Genomic DNA, 19,007 nt, shown 5'->3' with positions numbered 1-19,007 from the left:
TACGTATGTATGGGAAGGAGGGTTCTTAGGCATGGGCATAGCAATCTTTCTCACCCAAGCAGACAGAAGAGAAGTGGATCAAGTCTGCAGTTATTCTACTCTCTGGCATCGGTGAGAGCAAGCATTGAAGCATCCATTATTTCACTACTGATTGGTCTTCAGACCATAGGCTGAGACACAGAGAAAGAGAATATCCTGTTCCTCATAACATAAGAGACAACATGAGAGGCAATAGGTCTCACTTGCAGCAGGGGAATTTGGGAAAGCAATCTGACAGCTATGCCCAGTAATTACCTGGATCCCCCAGGAAGGAGGGCATAGTCCAGGATGGAGAGATGAAACTAGATAAGTCTCTTCCAGCCCTATTTTCTGTGATTCTCAGAAACCCTATCTGCATTCCTCCATCACAGACTCATTAATCCCTGCAATGCACAGTACTATGTGGAAGAGCATACCATCTCTGATGACTTTAGCCACAGTTGCAGAAGGGAAATAGAGTCTTGTCCAACTTTATCTTGATGTTGGTGTTGTGAAAGTTTCTGTAAACATGTAATAAAGGCTGCTTGCTTAAGGACCAGATGCTCCTTTGTCCTTACTTGAAGATGGAGAGGAGCAGAACGCAGTCTTGAGATGAGCCACGGAGAAAGAACGAGGGGAACAATGCCTCTGCAATTGGTTTTGCAAACCTGCCACAGAATTGCTGTGTCTTGAGTCCTGGGGAGAACAGTACTTGAGCCATGCAATACGGTAATTCACTCACAGGCAGAGTATAAAAAGCAAGATCAACAGTAAACACAGACCCCCTGGGAGGTGCAACCAGGGAAGAGTTGTAGTAGCTGTAGTACTGGGGGGTCTTGTCCCGCTTCTCTTACTGGTGCCAAAAGAGAGTACCAAGGAGACACAGCAGCAGGAAAACCACGTCTGCTGCCAGAGAAAAGGGCTTGCTGAATTCTATGCAATGAAGTTTCATCTTTTCTGCTGTGCTTGGATATAAGACTTATTAATGTGTGACTCAAATGTGACTCTCTTTTATTCAGGGTTGCTTGCCCTACTGCTAGTCTTAAAAAGCAGTTGTTTCAAATCCATTGGATTTGGGTCTTCTCAAGTCGGTGATGCTTTCTATGATGTAGTGGGTGTCCTACTGCAGGATTTTCCATAAAAGAAATTAATTTAGAATGCTGGCATTATACATATCATCACTTAATTCATCTGGACAAGCAACATTCTGCTGCTACTATGCTAACAATGACAAATCAGCTCACGCTTTTAAATTATCAGAAAAGAATTTAGGTGTTCTTTACCTGCAAAGAGGTTCTACAAGGTCCTTGTCAAGAAATCATGATCTTTCTTTACTGCAGCAATGTCAATGGGAAACTGGGAGTCTATAAAAGGAGACACAATATTAAGATGACTGCTTGGTATTAAAATGAAAATATAGTCTACACCTAAAGTGCTTGCTCACTGAAATCTAGTATGACCAATTTCCCTCCGCTCTGGTTCCCTTCCAGCTGTATCTGTGATCCTTGAGCCACTTATTTTTTTCTTCTATTAAAGGTATAGTTGAATGTCTAGTGCACCAGAATGAGAGCAAAATTATTTCACTTGGCTTAAAAAAATACTCAATTGTTAGCTGTTCATTCTAGTCCCTTGAACAAATGAATGAGATCCAGGAATTACACACTTCTTTATCCACATGAGCAACAAGGTTCTTCATTCCCACCACAGTGACTAATGAGTTATTGTGCTAGACGGACTTTGCCCAAAAAAAACCCCCAGAAATGTTCTGTGCTTTTCGCTTTTATACAGATCCCAATAACTATTATTTCAGACAAGGGGTTACTCAATAACAGACAAAAAAAAAAGAGCTGATTATAACCCCATATTAGCTAAAAAGCCAGAATAGCGTGCTGGAAGCTGACATTTTTATGTGAGGTGACATGGCTGCAACACATTAGTGGGCTCTATAATGGTGGACTTGTTCCAGTGCTGTGGCTGCTCTCCAGACTGCTCTGCCATGCTTAGGTACCACAGCAGGATGCTGGGATACAGGAACTTCATCCAGCATTTCAGACATTAGTGCTTAACACTGCACATAATAGATGCTTGCAGAAAGCACCTTGTTTTCAGAGGCTCAGACTGTCTAGAGCACATACTGATTGCATGGGAACTGCTGAGCCCAGCACAGGTTGTTTTTGGAGAGAACATCCCTTTGAGTTCGCAGGCAGCAGGCTCTCCTTCTCTGGGGGAGTCGGTATCTGAGACACTCGATCAGAAGGCAGACACAAAAGTACTACTGGCTACCCAGGGACTGTGGTAGTTACATATTTATGTCTATTTTGAGCTGGTAGTCTTATTAGTCTTAGTTGGATTTAACTGAGCGTGCCTGCGTCCTGTGGAGCCACCTGAGCATCTCTGCATGCTGCTCCTGGTCCCAGGCACCTAAGCAGCTCACCAGGACCCAGCACCTGAGCCGTGATGGATGTCAGCTGGCCATCAGAAGCCATGGATGTGTCCCTTGGCATCATGCTCCCCACCACCCTGCAGCCTCCACAGGGCATGGATGGTGTTCGAGCTGCTCTCTGCAGAACTGGCTCTGACCATGAGGGTTTCTTGGCCATCATTCCATGAGTGGAGCCGTGCTGCCTCCAACTCAAGCCGACCCGGAAGGTGTCCCAGAGGTGTTTGGCGGAGCTGTGCTTTGGCTAGTAAGCCCGAGTGGGATGGAGCTGGCTCCGTGTTCCTGACGAAATATGCAGTTTGGGAAAAACCTAGGATCAGCTGCAGTTTCCTTCTCAGCACTGAGACAGGGGAGAGCAGGAAAATCCAGTTCCACTCCCCAAACACTCCTGAACCAGCAGGCAGCACAATCCTTGCTCTGCCCTTGGGGACATTACTTCCCGGGCACAAACTTTACAGCTAGAAGGGGACACCACATTCCACTGAGTTAGCATTGGAATATCGGCTTTTCTTACTTTGCAAAAAGAGTGCAGCTCAGATTATTCACTTTTGGTAACTTTGCAAGTTTTCAATCGTATTTTCAGCAAGATCAAAAGCTGCAATAACTTTCATGTTTTTCATCTATTTTATCACATGGTTCAGGAAGTTTTAAAAAAATAGACTCGTTTTTTGGAATTTTGTACTTGTTCTTGTTAACCTTTGAGGTTTACACAAACTAGGTCCCTCTTTTTTCCCCTTTTTTTTTTTTTAACTTCCCATGGCTATGAGGGCAGGAGTCTTACTTTCTTCATGCACTGGTATGACTCTAGCAGCTGAGGTTTGTGAGCACCCAGCCTGACCATAACTCAGTTAAATGTAGTGTGCCGACTCCAAGCTTTCCTGGCAAGGGGCTCAGTGCACTTTCAGTACTGCTACAGAGCAAAAAAACTTACTTACTCTCATAGAACTGAGCATATTGGGGAAATCCAGCTGCACGTAACCAGTCACACGCTTCCTTTGCTTCGATTTCTGAGCAAAAAGAGAAAAGAGAAAAAAGATGACGCTTCATTATTTTGAATTATAAGTTCTTTTATTACAAGTAAATAACAAAGAGACTTGGTAGTATCTATTTGTTGCTTAAAGAACTGTCATCACTCTGAAGTATTTCTTTATAGCATCAGAAGAGAGTCCCTCAAAGAAATGTGCCTGTCTCCGCAGGACCCTGCGGTGCATATAGCCACTTGGTGACTGGGATGAAGTGTTAACCATTTCCTCCTAAGCAGGAGAAGTTGCTTAGCCAGGTTTGTGGTCCTGGAATCTACCCTCCCCCGAGGGTAAGCTGTTGGTGAGAGGTGAAGATGGAGTAGGGTGAAAATGGGGTGACCAGGAGCATGCACTGTGTTTTTTCCTGTTCTGACATTTCTTGTGGAGAGAAATGCCACAAGAAATCACTGAAAGCTCTGCCAGGAGAACCTCGTGCAGGTGTCATGATACTGAAGGGAAAGTCACACAGGTAGCATGTGCTTTCATACCTTCAGCCATCTGACCTCCATTATGTGGACTCCTTCATATAGAGAGTCAGTTACTTTCAAAGGATGATTCATTTCACCTAGTGTCTGAACTAGGTGGAATAAATCAAATACCGACAATGCTTTTCTCTTGTGACTGCTAATGCAGGAAGAATAAACAGCTACAGGTATGCCTGCAGAAGTAAATAAAATAGACACAGGCAGTAGCTTCAAGCACTGGACCCCAGACTGCTCAATCTTTAATTTCAATCCACTTCCAGGCCTGTTTGGACTGTTTCCAGTTACCTATCAAGACAAATCTTTTCTTGGGAAGGCCAGTACTAAGCAGGGAGAAGAGGAATCAGTCTGTGTCATCTTGTCCTTGCTTCTCTGCTCTTTAGAAGTACAGGACACAGCTGATGCTGAACTAGGTTACCCCTCCTGAACAGATTTCACTGGGTAAGATGTATCCTACCCCTATGGAAGAGGTGGAGGAATTATCAGCTGGACAAGAGAATAATCGCTCCTTATTTTGGGGGTGACACTAGGAATAGGTGAGCATGAGGGAATGGAAAAAAATCACTTTCAAGTGGGGGACTACTATAGACCTAAAGCTTTTTGTACAGGGGAGGCAGATCCACCCCTGTGCAAATACTAAAGAAGCACTAAGTAGATGTCAGGTACACAAAAAACAGAGGATAAATTTTGAAGTGTCTCCAGCAAAACAGACCTTAAGCACTCCAATGGTCACACACACCCATTATGCCCCCAACCTCTGAAGTGACCAACAAGTGTTGGCAAAAGGTACCTCAACTTCTACCGAGCTCCATGGGCTCATTTGGGGAAAGCAGTGTGCTGGGTCCAGCTCTGCCCGGCACCCACACTGCCTGCATGCGCAGCTGCTCCCAGAGCACCAGAGGAACAACTGAAAAAAGAGGCTCATCCACATAAATGGAAAACCTGAGAAACATGGAAAATCTGGAAAACATCTCCTTGCTGTCCAAATCTAGATCAGGATGTACCACTTGAAGAGTTTCGGTTTACAAGATGACGTCAAATCATGTATCTGCACCTCTTACACTTGGAAAACACAAAGAAACAGAGCATGCAGGTGTGGAAGAAAGTAGACATTTTACGTTGCTTATTAATCAACCTGAGTGAACCAGTCAAGGGTTTTGGCACATTTGTGGTTGTAAAATCCAGACAGCCATAATACAAACCCCTGAATATAAAGTACGCAATGTAACTGGAAAAAGATAATCAGGCTCTGTTGCTCTTCTGCATGTTCTGCCTTGCATGCCAAAAAAGTTCCAGTTGTAAACTAGTTTTCTGCTAAAATGCATTTTTATAGATAGGAGATGCTGGCATGAACTTTTGCCTGTGTAATTCTGTTCAGATCACTCATCATACCCTGAATGACTTTACTCACTGAAGCTCACTGTAAAATTTGCTTTGAACATACTCTGCACACCTTTCTGATCCCCTACATAATGAATCACACCAGCAAATTTTGTAGCAGAAATCAAAATTCAGAATACAATGTCCATGTATCAAAGCCTGATTTCCCAAAGATGATCAGACAGCCAGTAACAGCTCTGCAATGATTGCAATCATTAGCAGTGCTGAAAAGGATTTAGGTCTTAATTTGCTTTGACATTAGCTCATGTCAAGGCCAAAAAAGGAGTACGAAAGTACATTCAGTTCTTGACACTGCACAAAAGAATAAGCAGCTTTCCTAAAATGTGGCTCTCACTACTGCACATCTGTGTGCTGAAAGCACATCTATATTATGTTCCAGCTAGCCTATTTCTATTAAATGCTTGGAAAAAAGACAAATCTTTATACTTTTTTCTTTTGCTTAATTCAATCTCATGAAACACAGATGAATCAATCCCATTTCAAAATGTATTTTACAACTGAGAACAGCTGTATGTACATTCTAGCTTCATCTGGCCTGGAAACACAACTGACGGAGGCTGTGGGTGATGGAGAATGCTACCATTTAATGCTCTTATATGCTTATCATATTTCAATGTTTTTTTGTAGTTGTCTGCTCAGAGGAGCTCGCTGAGGAGTATTACGGCAGCCCAAATGAGACCTAAAAAATCTCAGATTGCAATGGGTGAGTAATAGTGGGGAATAACCAAGAAAGTATTTCTTACTTTTTTCTGAGGTTTTTAGTTCTTTGTGGTGATTTGGTTTGTGTGGTTTTGTTGTGTTTGGGGTTTTTTTGTATGAAGCTGTTATAACACACTGTATTCAGTCAATATCACTGACTAACTTCTGCCTTCAAAACTTTGACTACATCTCCTCAGTGAAGGCATCTGTGGAGAGTATTCTTGTTTTCTCAATGACTACTTCAGACTCAGCCTTGAGTAAGATTTGCTAAGCTTCTAGGATACTGGGTCTCAAGACAAGTATCAGTGCTCAGTTCCCTCCCATCTCTCTCTTTTGGTCTTATTCAGAGGAGAGTAGAAGGGGAGAAGTGCAATATGCTGTTGGCACAACCAAAAAATATGACTTTTCTCATACAAGTGTATTTCCACCTTGCTAAAGGCACCTGTTCCAGTTCCCCTCTTGGTCACTCCTAGTTAGGTGAAAAGGCACAACCAAGGATTCACTCCTCAGCAGACATCAAAGGTGATTTCTACTGTCTTGCCCTGGGCGTGTATCCAAGTTATAGTTCCGAATGCAATACAGATGCTTTATTATTGCAATGTTGAAAAATAATTTGAGATGCTAAGTTTAACCTTCTTTCTGTGCCCATATTCTAATATCTGTTTTTTCTTACTTGCTGGTTAAACATCAGTTCAGACTTTGGAAAAAGATGTGTACAGCACCAAAAAGACCTCACTGAAGTTGTAGGGCTGTAGAAATACTTTTGCCAGTGTTGGGTCAATCCTGTTCCCATGTCCAGGCTAATGAGGGGTCTGATCCCGCCTGCAGCAGCTGCACTGTCTTGATACAACACTGAAGGATGTGGAAACTACACGTGTTCACAGGTGGCTCCAAGGCAGCTTGTCACAGCACAGAGAAGGACTGTCATGCTGAGAAGAGTGATTTTAGAGAGGGCATGGCATAAGGCTGGCAGGAGCCACAGCTCCTCCCAGGAACATGTGAGCCACAAACACACCCACAAGCAGCATCTCCCTTGGCAGGACCAAAAGGCTGCTTGCCCCAACACACATGATGGGTGGGGTTGCCCTTATGCACTACTACTCTGCTCTGCTCTGTTGATGGAAAAAAAAATCAGAGATAATTTATCTACTGCTTTCCACTTGCTTGGGCAGCACTTAATGACAATCATTAATTATTAAGGTTAGATAATAATTCAGTCACAAATACTGACAACCATTGCACTGTCTCACAGAACTTGAATTCTAAGGGATTTTTTCAGTTTTTAGCTGAAGCTTGGCAGAAAACAAATTTCTCTTTTCCATTTCATTTTTCCACTAGTAGTGAGTTATAATTGAGATTCGCACGCGCAAAAGCCCTCCAGCCACATTTCTGAGGATGATCTCTCATGGCCTCCATATTCCCCTCATCTACCAGTTTCCCCAGGAGGTATGTCCAAAGTCCATTGCACACAGATGTTGCTGCTGTTCTTTCTCACATCTTGCCCCAGAGGCCCCCCCAGAAGTTCCCTCTGCTTCACCAAAACCTTTCAGTGCCCACAGTGACTAAAAACCTTGTCACATACCTCTTTTATCCGCTAAAACATCTTGGGTTTTCCTCTTTTCCCCCCACAGGACTGTCTCTTAATCTTTCCTCCTAGAGTTGTTCCACTGTGTATTAAATTAAATGTTATCAGACACTGATATGGTAGCGCAAAGCATATATGCAGCGGAGATTGAAGTGCAAATCTCTGACCCATTTTTAAATTTATTTAGAGCAAAATGAGGAGACAGGTTCACCTAGGAAATGTGACAGACGTCCAGAGCACAGCTGGGACTTGTCTTTGAGTTCATCTCTACTATTATGGAGGTTTGAGCTTGTCTCCTGCAAACAGTGCTCTGACTGTTCTGGGGCTAATATGGATATAGTTGCTTGCCATCTTTCCCTCTCTTCCAACACTTTCTCTGGCTCTCCACAAACTGCTCTGATCGTGCCCAACTTCAGATTAAGACTAGCAGCCAGATGCCACCAAAGGGGACATCCTTGCCCTGCCTACCCAATGCCAGCTGGCTTCTTCTCCTGCTTCCTTTTCTGCCACACCAGCTCCTGGCTAACCCTTCAGAGATCTTACTCAACCCCCTAAGATGGTAGAAAACTAACTCCCCAAAACTGAGAATGGTCTGCTGTTGGATTAGCAAATTGACACAAATCCTCTAAGGGTCCTGTTTAGTTCACATTAGCTCCATTTTAACAAGCCCCAAAAAAACCAAACCACCAGAGCAGACCTTCCTTACGTGAAAGAGCACAGGACAACTGTCTCAAGCTGTTTGGAGAAAAGTGCTCTGTCAAGAGGAAATCATGTAAATAATTGAATTCTCTAGCTTCAGATGTTATCACCATCCACAAATATCAATGAAATGCTACAGTTCTTTCCCTTTTCCTGTCTAGATATCAGCATGTTATCTTATTTGTGCCTTTCTGCCACTATTCCTCTGTCTTCTATCTTTTGTTTTGGTGTTTCTGCCTTTTGTTTTTTTAGATTCAGATACCCCTTTGCACAATGCAGTGAAAGAAATAGCAACTAGAATAAACAAGGTACATAATTACCCCATCTACTGACTTTATGGCAACTTTATGTGATAACTTTATTATTCATCTGTCTATAATAAATCACTGTTTATGCTCACTTTTTTATTCCCCCTATATTGTTTACCACTTAAATCTAATTTACTAGACTCAGCTAAAATACCTAAGGGTATTAGAGAAAATGATTAATCAATTAATTGGAAAGGAGAGAATTTTACTGTGCCACATCACTGAGCTCCAGTGTCTATCCCAAGTCAGTCTGTAAAGCAGAAGAGGTCTCACCCTTGCAAGTCTTTGGGAGTAGAGTTAACAGCTCTGTGATAGCTCACAGGTTTGAAGGTGGTTAGTCTGGTGTTATTACCCAAAAGCTACACTAACTTTTCCTCCTTCAAGAGGACGAAAAATGTTGCGATGAGAGTTTGTGCTGCATCTTCCACAACAACAACCACCTGGAATTTTAGGGTCAGTTTAGAGGCTCAGCTCATCCCAAGGCTGAATAAAATATTTTACTCTCAGGAGCTGCTGTGGACCTCTGCGAAACGTAAACCAGAGAATACTTCTGGGGAGGAAACACTGATCATGTCTTAGACCTGAGGCATGCTCAAGGCACCTGTGGACACTGTGTGGGACAGCTTCAGCCTTGTCTCACTGGTCCTGGTTTATGAACCTTTCAAGTCATCAACAAGCACTGTCACCGCTCTGATGTCTTCCCAGAAGAGCACTCATAAGGGAAGGTAGGATCTTTAGGAAAGTTCAGTTCAGGCTGAGGCTGTTTGAGAACAGCTCCAGTGCGTTTCAGCTTCTTCATGCAGCCCAGTCTGACATACTTTAATGGTTGCCATTACTCTCCTGCCCCTATATCTCGCAGTTTTGTGTAACTCCTATTCTTATTTTACAGACAGGGATTAAAAGCACTTCAGAAGTACACGAGCAGGTTCGAGGTAAGGATAGTGGGAAATAGTTGCTTGTCTGTTTTATCTGGCTGTAAAAATATGGCTACATCACTCCTCTGTTACTAATACCCTTAGAAATCTGGCCTGGACAGCCTAAATTCCAAATTTCTGATACTTAAATACATCATTCTACCATTACTCAGCTACTATGTAACACTAAAGGCTGATACATTTCCATTGAATGGCTTTTGTAAAGCTTCTTCAGAGATAAGAAATTAGGTTACAGTAGGGCATAAAGGTGCTAAATTGGAAATAACAGGAAATTATTTGTAAATATGAGAAAAGATTACTTTTCGAGGTCACACAGGAAATTCACAGCAAAACAAGAGCTCACATCTGAGCAACCTGATCTAGTGAAAGGTGTCCCTGTCCACATCAGGGGGTGGAACTAGATAATCTTTCAGGTCACTTCCAACCCAAGCCATTCTATGATTCTGTCATTCTATGATCTACAGCTTACATGGAGCGGGTTAATACCTTAACTACTAGATTATCATCTCGCTTCACTACTGCAAGCAGGTTGGTGTAGATCATGGAAAAATAAAAAACGTGTCATATTCCCTCTGTAAAAAGCCCCATACAATTTAATAAAGACAGATGAAATTTTCAGCAACCTTTCATGTTGCATTGTACCCACAAGAATTCTTAAAAGAGGAAATTCTAAAGCTTTACTTGTAGGGTGGTATATATTTTTGTGCAGAGGATAGTAGTGTCTCTTAAGTTACTTAGTCTTTTAGCATAATTTGCTGAGAACTCCATTTCAGGGAATGATTTTAGGTAGAGGTCTAATGGTTTACCCCATTCTCTTCCACCCTGTAGGACTTTTTCAGAATAATTCCAGTAATAACACAATGGCAATTGCACCATGCAGCCATAAAATTACACTTTATAGTACAAATATATAATAAATAAAATAAACCATAAGCACACAATGAATTTATGATTTTACTACACTATGATGCATAGTCTTCAATAAATCCTGATAATAAGGTTTTCAAAAGTGGAATTTCATCGGAATTATTTTGTGTCATGACACATAGTTACTATTAGAAACAAGATTATGTTTTGCAAGGAAGGAACAAATAAAACTGTCAAAGTGTTTTTTAATAGTCCTTAACCTTTTGTGAAATGTTGTGGTACTAGTAATAATATGATAAAATACGGACCTTTTAAATTACTGTGGCTGAATATAATTCAGATATCAATAGAAAAAGATTCTTTCAAGCTCACGAGTAGTTTCTTTATGTGTAATTCTTTACACTTGGTGAATAATAGTCAGATGATGTCCATTCATGCTCTGACTTCTTAGAAAGATTGAAAGGTTGAAAGTGAGAAGTATGATTATTTATGGGCCTGAAAAAAAATCTCATATGCTGAGATATTAAAAGATTGGGAGAGCAGATGAATAAGGAAGGGTTATGATAAAAGGGTATAAAATTAGGGGTAATAAAAAAAGAGGAAATTGGGAACTTCGATTCAGTATACACACAGGACAAGGACAAGGAGAATAATAAAAAGGGAGGAATGCAAAAGAAGGAAGGCAATCTGAACTGACAGAGGATTTTTTAAAAATACAAGCTGTAACATTAATTACCAAAGGACACTGGGATCAGGAGATGGGTGTGCTCAAACTGAGATGGTGTTATCTGACTAGTCACTACTACCACCACAGATTTGGAAAAGAATTCTCCAGAATGGAATAAATGAACTAAAGACAGTGTTATGAGAATACTTTTTCTCCATTAGATGATCCCATATACAGCTCTTCCTTCTGAGCTACTGACATTTCTATTACTCAGACATAGCTATGACTATATAAAATGTTTCTTTCAATGACGACAATGATTCTTTTGTTTCCTACTGCAATCAAATTCTGCACAGCCCAGCTGGGAAACTTCCTGTCAGTCTTTTATCCTGAGCAAGGCTACATTTCCTAAGAAGAAAGGTGTGTTCTTCCAGCAAGGAGTTAGGAACCTAAGTCCCCCTTGGGTGAAAGGATTATGGTAGGAAAGGATTATGAATTCCTTTCCCAAATTAATGGGATGCTGCTAAAACTGATAGACCTGAAATTTATAGCAGGTTCATCAGGCACAAAACTTTACAGATCTCGGAACAGTTATCGTATTAATATTTTTTACATGTAGATATCATCAGAACTAGGTATACAACACAATGAGTTCCCTCATGCTAAAAACGAGAAGGTGGCTGTGCAAATAGCAACGGGGAAATTACAGTCTGCAGTGTAGGAGAGACCTTGGTACCACGTGCTACACTCCACACGTGCTTTAGGCTGAGAGGTGACTCGCAGGGGCCATCGAAGCAGCCAGCACACCAAGCCAGCAGGGATGTAGGGACACAATAAGGACCTTAGGAGTAAGAAATATCCTGAGGAACTCCCAGTTCAGAGTAATTAGCCAGCTTGCCAGGCAACCACCGCTGTTCCTACAAGTCAAGCACAAAATCAACTCCCTAGGGAATTCTCCCATTATGCAGAGTTCTAAGGAACTCCCTCTGGTACAGGGTGTACAGCACACTCAGGCACCTAGCCATAAGAATGCAATGAGATTTGGATACCAAGCAGTCTTAACATTTGAAAGTTTCAGACATAACATTAATAACACTGCAAAGATGTTTAATGGAACCAACTGATGCTGAAAATCCCATCCATGTTATATGGCTCGGTTATGTGATAAAACCAAGAAATCCAGGTCTTCGAGTGTCCTCTTGAGATTTTTTGTTGCTCCTTATCATCATAATTTCTATTTACTGCTGGTTTCCCTTTCTCCTTCTCTTCCCATGTCTTCCACTCTGAAGTCACTTAAAACCAACTCTCTTCCATTCGTTTCTCTGACATCTCTACTACCCACTGTCCCACATGTCCACTCAGTTTATACAACCTTACTCCATGCAAGGTTGTTTCCCATTGTTTAGCCATGTTCCTTTCAAATTCCTGAAACAGGATTTTAAATCCCTCCTAACCCAAAAAATCTCTCCCTATCTTCAGGTATCACTTAGAAAACACTTTTCTTAGCTTACAATTGGTTTGTATAATGCAGCACTTTGTGATGACACAATAAAACAACAGCTTGCAACTCACATCTCATCTTGAGGAACTTTAAACTGTTATAAAAACTGAAGAGAAAGTTATATAGGGATCACTTCATCCCTGGTGAAATGCAGCTGCATTAGGATGAAATGTGGCAGCTGCACAGAAGAATGCTGTAGCAGTTTATGACAAGAAACAAGGAGAATATTTTATCCAGCTGCAACTACTAACAGGATTTATGAGATAGATAAAATTCACATTATATATATATAAGGGAGCTGACAAGGACATCAGGCTCTCCTCCATTTAGTCTTGGGAAAACTACTCTGGTATTGCTAATGGACAGAAGTGATTAAGAGCTTGGTTCCCTTCACATCCTCCTTCCCCATTAGGATTTATACTCCTTTTCTTGCCTTCTGACAGCCCCCATGAGTCTTGGCTTAGTATAGACTTGGAGAACAGAGTACCACCCATCCATTCTTCAGTACTATGCTGCCCTTCCCAGCTATTTGGCCTGTCACTCAAAACCTGAGAACTGCTGACTTGAGAATTAACAGAACTTTGATACATGAACACTGTATGCCCACTGAAAAATATGTTTGGATAAAGATCTGGAAAATGTGAGTCTTTAAGAACTCTAGTATAAAATATATGGTATTTTTAATGTGGAAGGAACATTATCAAACAGGTAGATCCCATCCCTTAGGATCTATTTCAAAACTTCTGGTGACTCAGAGTCACTATGGACAAATTTTGAAAACAGACTCTCATTTTACAAGTTTCTGGCTTTGGGTTCTCAAGAGATCTAGGTGGCATCTAAACTTCTACGTAGTATGGCCTGAAGACCAAAACAGCTTCTGAGCTTAAACTGAAAAGGGACATGTTGCATCCAGCTGTATTTAGAAAACCTGCAAGTGTACGCTTACTTGCCACCCAGATGTGCTATAAAGCAATTTTTGCAACCTACTGTTGATAGTTCCATAGCTAGTAGATATTACGAAAAAGTAGTCATTGAACCATTGTAGCTGTTTGTACCTCTTCATGTTGTACATTCCTGTTCAGCCTCGGGAAGGGGCCAGTCTTGGTGGAATCTCATCTATGACTATAAATACCTGAAGGGAGGGTGCAAAGAAGACAGGACCAGGATGTTCTCAGATATGCCCCGTGACAGGCAATGGGCACCCAATGAAACGTAGAAACACTTCTCTGAACATCATGAAACACTTTTTCCCTCTAAGGGTGACTGAGCACTGGTACATGTTGCTCAGGGAGGCGGTGGAGGCTTCATCCCTGGAGATATTCAAAACCATCTGGACACAGTTCTAGGTAGTTGCCTGTAGGTGGCCTTGCTTGAGCAGAGGGGTTGGACAAGATGACCTCCTACCTCAACCATTCTGTGATTCTATGACTATTTCAGGAAATGTGTAAAAATAACCCTGAACGGACCCAACAGTAAGAAAGAAAATATCTCCATCAGCAACATCATACTTTTCTTAGCGGAGAATTTCACCTTCCTTGCTGTAAGCTCCTCTACAGCCCTTTTCATCTTGAGGAAAATTAGCACTATTGATTTTGGGACCCAGAGAGTCATGGGAAGGGCAAGCATAACACCAGGGAGAGGAGTAGATAATAGGAAGTATATATGTATCAATTTCAACTGTACCACTACTGGAAACCTGCCATAACTTTATACTTGGAACTATAAGTGTTATTATCTTTGTAGCTGGGCTAACTCTTTGATTAGATTGCTAATACTTTAATCACTAGAGCAGTAAATTCTTCAGTCTGTACACAAGGTATGTTTCTTCACTGCACATAAATTGCACAAGGTGTTTTGTCTGGTACTCTGCCCTTGAGATCTGGTTTGAATTTGGATGCAGCAGATGGACTCCACTACATGCAGCTTGTAGCTACCCCCTGCCTTGCAAGGTTTTGAAAAATGTCATCTCTTGCAAGGCAGGGGAGATTTGCAGACAGCCTGAACTCAAGCAGCATACAAGATGTTAAAGGTCTCTGGAGTGGCCTGACATTCAGAGGGATCCCAAGAGGATGTAGTGCTGCTCTGAGCATCAGTTTCAATTCTCATGGGTACTCATAACTCCAATTAAAGACAGAGATTCAATGTCTCTGGAAGTCAGGGTTTTCAAGCTCAGTGTCCTAAACTGGAGGTCAAATTTCAGACTTCAATGCCTTGCTTAGATTTTCCATAATACCCAATGTGGTTTGCATGTGTGCGGTACTGAAATTAATTGGTCAGACAGTAATTGGAGCTCGTCAGATGAAAGGCACTATGGAATGCAGGAGAATGCTTCATGTTATAATTTGAGTGAAAACGTAAACAATACCCCAAAAGATAGATGCTGTCATCATAAACTTTCTCTCTGAATTATGCAGATAAGTAGAACAAAACATAACTCCTTATCAACATATTAATTATTCTTTGATTATGCCCTTCATGTTCTGTAGATGTTCAAATTACATGTGGGCAATCAGATATACATCAGAGAAACTCTACCCATCTGAGGTGGTCTTCATGCTGTGAATTTATTAAACACTGAACATTAATATGAAAGTAACTCTCCTTGGAGATAGCACTTTGATGTATTAATAAAAAGACTTCTCAGTTCTTGTTATCATAAATTAAGATTAAAACACTTTCTTTTGGAGTTCTGTGTGATGAGTAATTTGTAGTGCAAGAAACATTGATAAGATACAGCACATACAACAGCAGAGTTCAAGTATTGAAGACTGAGTTCCAAATCCATGGCTTGTGCACAGTGAATGCAATGCAAAGTGCTGAGCCCCACCTGGTATTATCAGTATTATCTGCCATTATCAGCTGATCAATACTCCAAGCAGATCTGTCTTTAGATCCCACTGTTTCCTTATTAGCTCTTTTCATGAAAGGGCCTATTGAGAAAGATGTCCCATGTATTTCTTCCGAAAAAATTGAACCCTGAACAGCAGAATGTCACTTATTTACACAATTTGTAAGAAGCTGTCATCTACACACATTCCAGTAACAGGAGGGCTGACATTATCCTGAAAGTACAGGCAAGAGCTGCACCTACAGACCTAGATGTCTTATTTTTTATTCACAACCATATTGTAATTATTATTACATATTGTAATTATTATCATTGAAGTATATCAACATTATTAACATTTCATCATGCCTTGAGACCATAGTGAAAAATCGTTTATAAAATGAAGGTTAAGATTATTTGTGGATAGCTACTATTTTATTATTATTATTTCTGAGAGGATCAAACACCCATATCTGTTTAATGCTTTTATCCAGCTGCTGTTTACTACAAGGACATTATTAATGAGAGCTGCCAGGATGTCTTTTATGACTGTATGAAGAAATAAGAAATCAGCAAATTATTACTAAACACAAATTATTATTTTCTTTAACTGGATATTCTGAACTTAGTCTATCTTCCTTTTTGGAGTTGGATTGATCGATCCTATGGCAGTGTCAGATGGGATGTGATAAGCTGGCTCTGCCATGAGCAGGGATTGGGCCAGATGACCTCCATTGTTTGATGGTTCCACTACTTTTAAAAATTATTTAACTGACAGAAGAAATAGCATGTACGTCTGTAAAGATGTTATTGTGAACTAAATTTTACATTTTGCTTTGACTATACAGTGCTGTAAGAACAGCAGAGTCACGTTAATGTGTGTTTTAGCATGATCTAGTCCAGAGCCCCTAATTACATGGCTGTGCGCTGATCTTTGTAGAGTCATGAGAAAAAACAAAGAGATTAAAGGAAACAATTACTCATTTACCAAAAAAAAAATAAAAATCTTTCCTCACTCGGTTTTCACAAAAGCACCCATTTTTATGCAAGTGCCTTCCAAACACTTCTGTCCAATATGTAAACAGTACTAAATGGGGAAAATCAAACTAAAGGTTCTTTTTTACAGAGCAGGTTCTTTTTTACAGAGCAGTGGAGCTACTGTTCGGACAGCTGTTCAGTTTCCATTATCTATCACACGATGGAAATTGTATTTAATTTACTGAATAGATATAGATAACTTTCAGTATCAAAGTGGTGATTTCAAAGGCCAGAATTTTAAGGATATTTAAATTTATGAACTGGTAGGGTGCAGATCTTAAAAGATGTTCAAAGTATTTAACTCTCATTTGCCTTCTCAAGTACCTTTGATTTTGATTCACCCAATCCTGCCTCCTACTACCAGGTGGCTGCAGACATTTTCTGTGCACTCCAGCACACACATATCTAAATGTTTTTTGAAAACTCAAAGGGATGATACAGAGCAAACAATTTTACCAACGAACTGAAATATTTTGGATATGTGAACTAACAGAATTCCATGATTTTTCTTCACACAACTCATTAGAATGTTTTGTTTATTCCCCTTTAGAATGAAAGCTGCAGTCCATATGGCTACAGAGCAACAAACAGAAACAGGCTAAAGTAATTCCTACATGATAGCTGTACAAACATATATTCATTCATGCTGGAGGGAGGAAGAAATCGAACTCTTTGCTATGTTGGTATAGTTATTATTTTAGCCTTTTGGCTGAAGCCTCTAGTTTCCTTTCCATACATTTTTAAATAGAAGGTTGTGGGGGTTTTATGTGCTCCTTCAAGTAGAGAACAGACTTTTAATGCAGTGAAAACACTGGTTTTCCATTCTGCAGCTCACCTAGGTCTGTTTCCATCTATTAAAGCCGTTGTACAAAATAACTGTTCCTATAACACAAAATTCTGCTATGGCAGAAGTAACATGGGTATCCATATACTGACACTTTTCATTTCTTACCCTTTATTCCACCACAGATCAAATGGAAGCCAGATTCTTAGGAACTCTGTAATTACTTGACAATAATCATTGCCAGCCACAGAGCAGAGTTAGCAAAGAACTAATTAGCACCACCCAGGACTAATAACACTCCACTTTTTTACTGTCATTTTTAGCTAAAAGCAGGAAAGACATAAATTGCTCTTTTATCAAATAGCATGAAAGACCTCAGATAAGTTAGATGTTTGCAGTTATCACTCTATAAAGCTGGACTCCGGCCTCCAGCTACATGGCATATATTACCCTGAAAGAAGACAACAGGAAGGTTGGAGACCTACCAGTGCTTGTTCCCTGCTGGTACCAGAGAGTGGATTTGTGGGGTACACAAGGAGAGACACCAAAGCTACTGAAGGAAGCACAAGCCTCATACTTTCATGTCAATGCCTCTTGCTGGATAACAGGAGGGCATACAGAAGGGCTGGCTCTGCAAATGTCAGTGAAATACAGATCCTGTCACTTTTTAACTTGCTGGATGAATTTCAACTATTTCTTAATAGTTGATGGGAAGTCAGTTGGACAGTCTCAGTTGCCATCTCATGGATGGAGTCCCTTTGCTCTGACTGCTGGAGAGCACATTCCCATGCATCTGATTCATTACGTGCCTGACTGTGGGCAAAGATGGTTTGGTCTCTAGACAGTGCTAGCAGCTAGATATTTGGAAAGTAAATGACTAATCTTTTGCTCAGCTAAACTTCTGGTAGGAAATGAGACACATCACTTAACACTTACACTTCAGTTTGAAAAAGAGAAAAATTAATCTTCCCTCCTTGAAGCAAAATTGTGAGACTCCACATGTTAAAGTGTGTACTACACTCATCAAAGTCCATGAGGGCCACACAGTTAGCTTGCATGAGGTCTTCCTTCCTCCACAACTTCAACAAATAGTTAGCCTGTCAAACTAGAGAGATTTTTTTGGTGCTACTAAGGATTTAGTCCAGGCCTTTGCTGATCTCTAAACTTACTTATTTTACAGCAGCATCTGCCCATCGACAAACACAAGACACTTGCCTTTCCAGTAGATATTTCCCACTTGGAGTTAGAAGTTGTTGTAAGCCACGACCTGATTCTGGATCAATTAGAGAGCATTCATCAGGAGATCAATGAATGTAACTCCACACTATAGTTTAAGGTCAGTTCAGCCTAAGAGAGAGGCTAGTGAAGTAAAAATAAACAAATAAAGATCAGGGGTTTTTATAAAAAACGAGAAGAGTGTTGAAGTACATACTTGAAATATTTGCTCTGAACTCTGCAGTGTGGCTGGCACAACACTGCTTTAACACTTGGTGCCTGTTCAACGTGTGCTACGTGGATGCAACAAGGTCTGCATACATACACTTGCCAAGCAGAATGACAGAGGTAATATGACCATTTTTGAAAAATGAAGTGTTTATGGCTTGCTCAGTTTCAGAGTATGTTTCATAATCTTGAACAGTCACAATGTGTCACTCATGGGCTTGCAACATAGTCCCTCTGAACAGAAGCTGCTTTGTGCTCACCACTGAAGAAGCATGTGCTGTGTGACTGCCA

The 19,007-nt window shown here is 40.8% G+C and overlaps 1 protein-coding gene across 1 annotated transcript in view; it reads right to left on the bottom strand.

The window, feature by feature from the left end:
- STARD13 (StAR related lipid transfer domain containing 13) overlaps positions 1-19,007 on the bottom strand; it is a 257,875-nt gene that overhangs the window by 35,084 nt on the left and 203,784 nt on the right. Inside the window, 3 exon segments of the mRNA XM_032680416.1 lie at positions 1,302-1,332; positions 1,335-1,382; positions 3,394-3,465. Of these exon segments, the coding sequence (XP_032536307.1) occupies positions 1,302-1,332; positions 1,335-1,382; positions 3,394-3,465 (151 nt within the window).

Source organism: Chiroxiphia lanceolata, chromosome 2 (genome assembly GCF_009829145.1).
Source record: "Chiroxiphia lanceolata isolate bChiLan1 chromosome 2, bChiLan1.pri, whole genome shotgun sequence".
NCBI classification, from domain to species: domain Eukaryota; kingdom Metazoa; phylum Chordata; class Aves; order Passeriformes; family Pipridae; genus Chiroxiphia; species Chiroxiphia lanceolata.
Note: the sequence above shows the minus strand (reverse complement) of the source record. Positions and strands in the feature narration are given on the sequence as shown.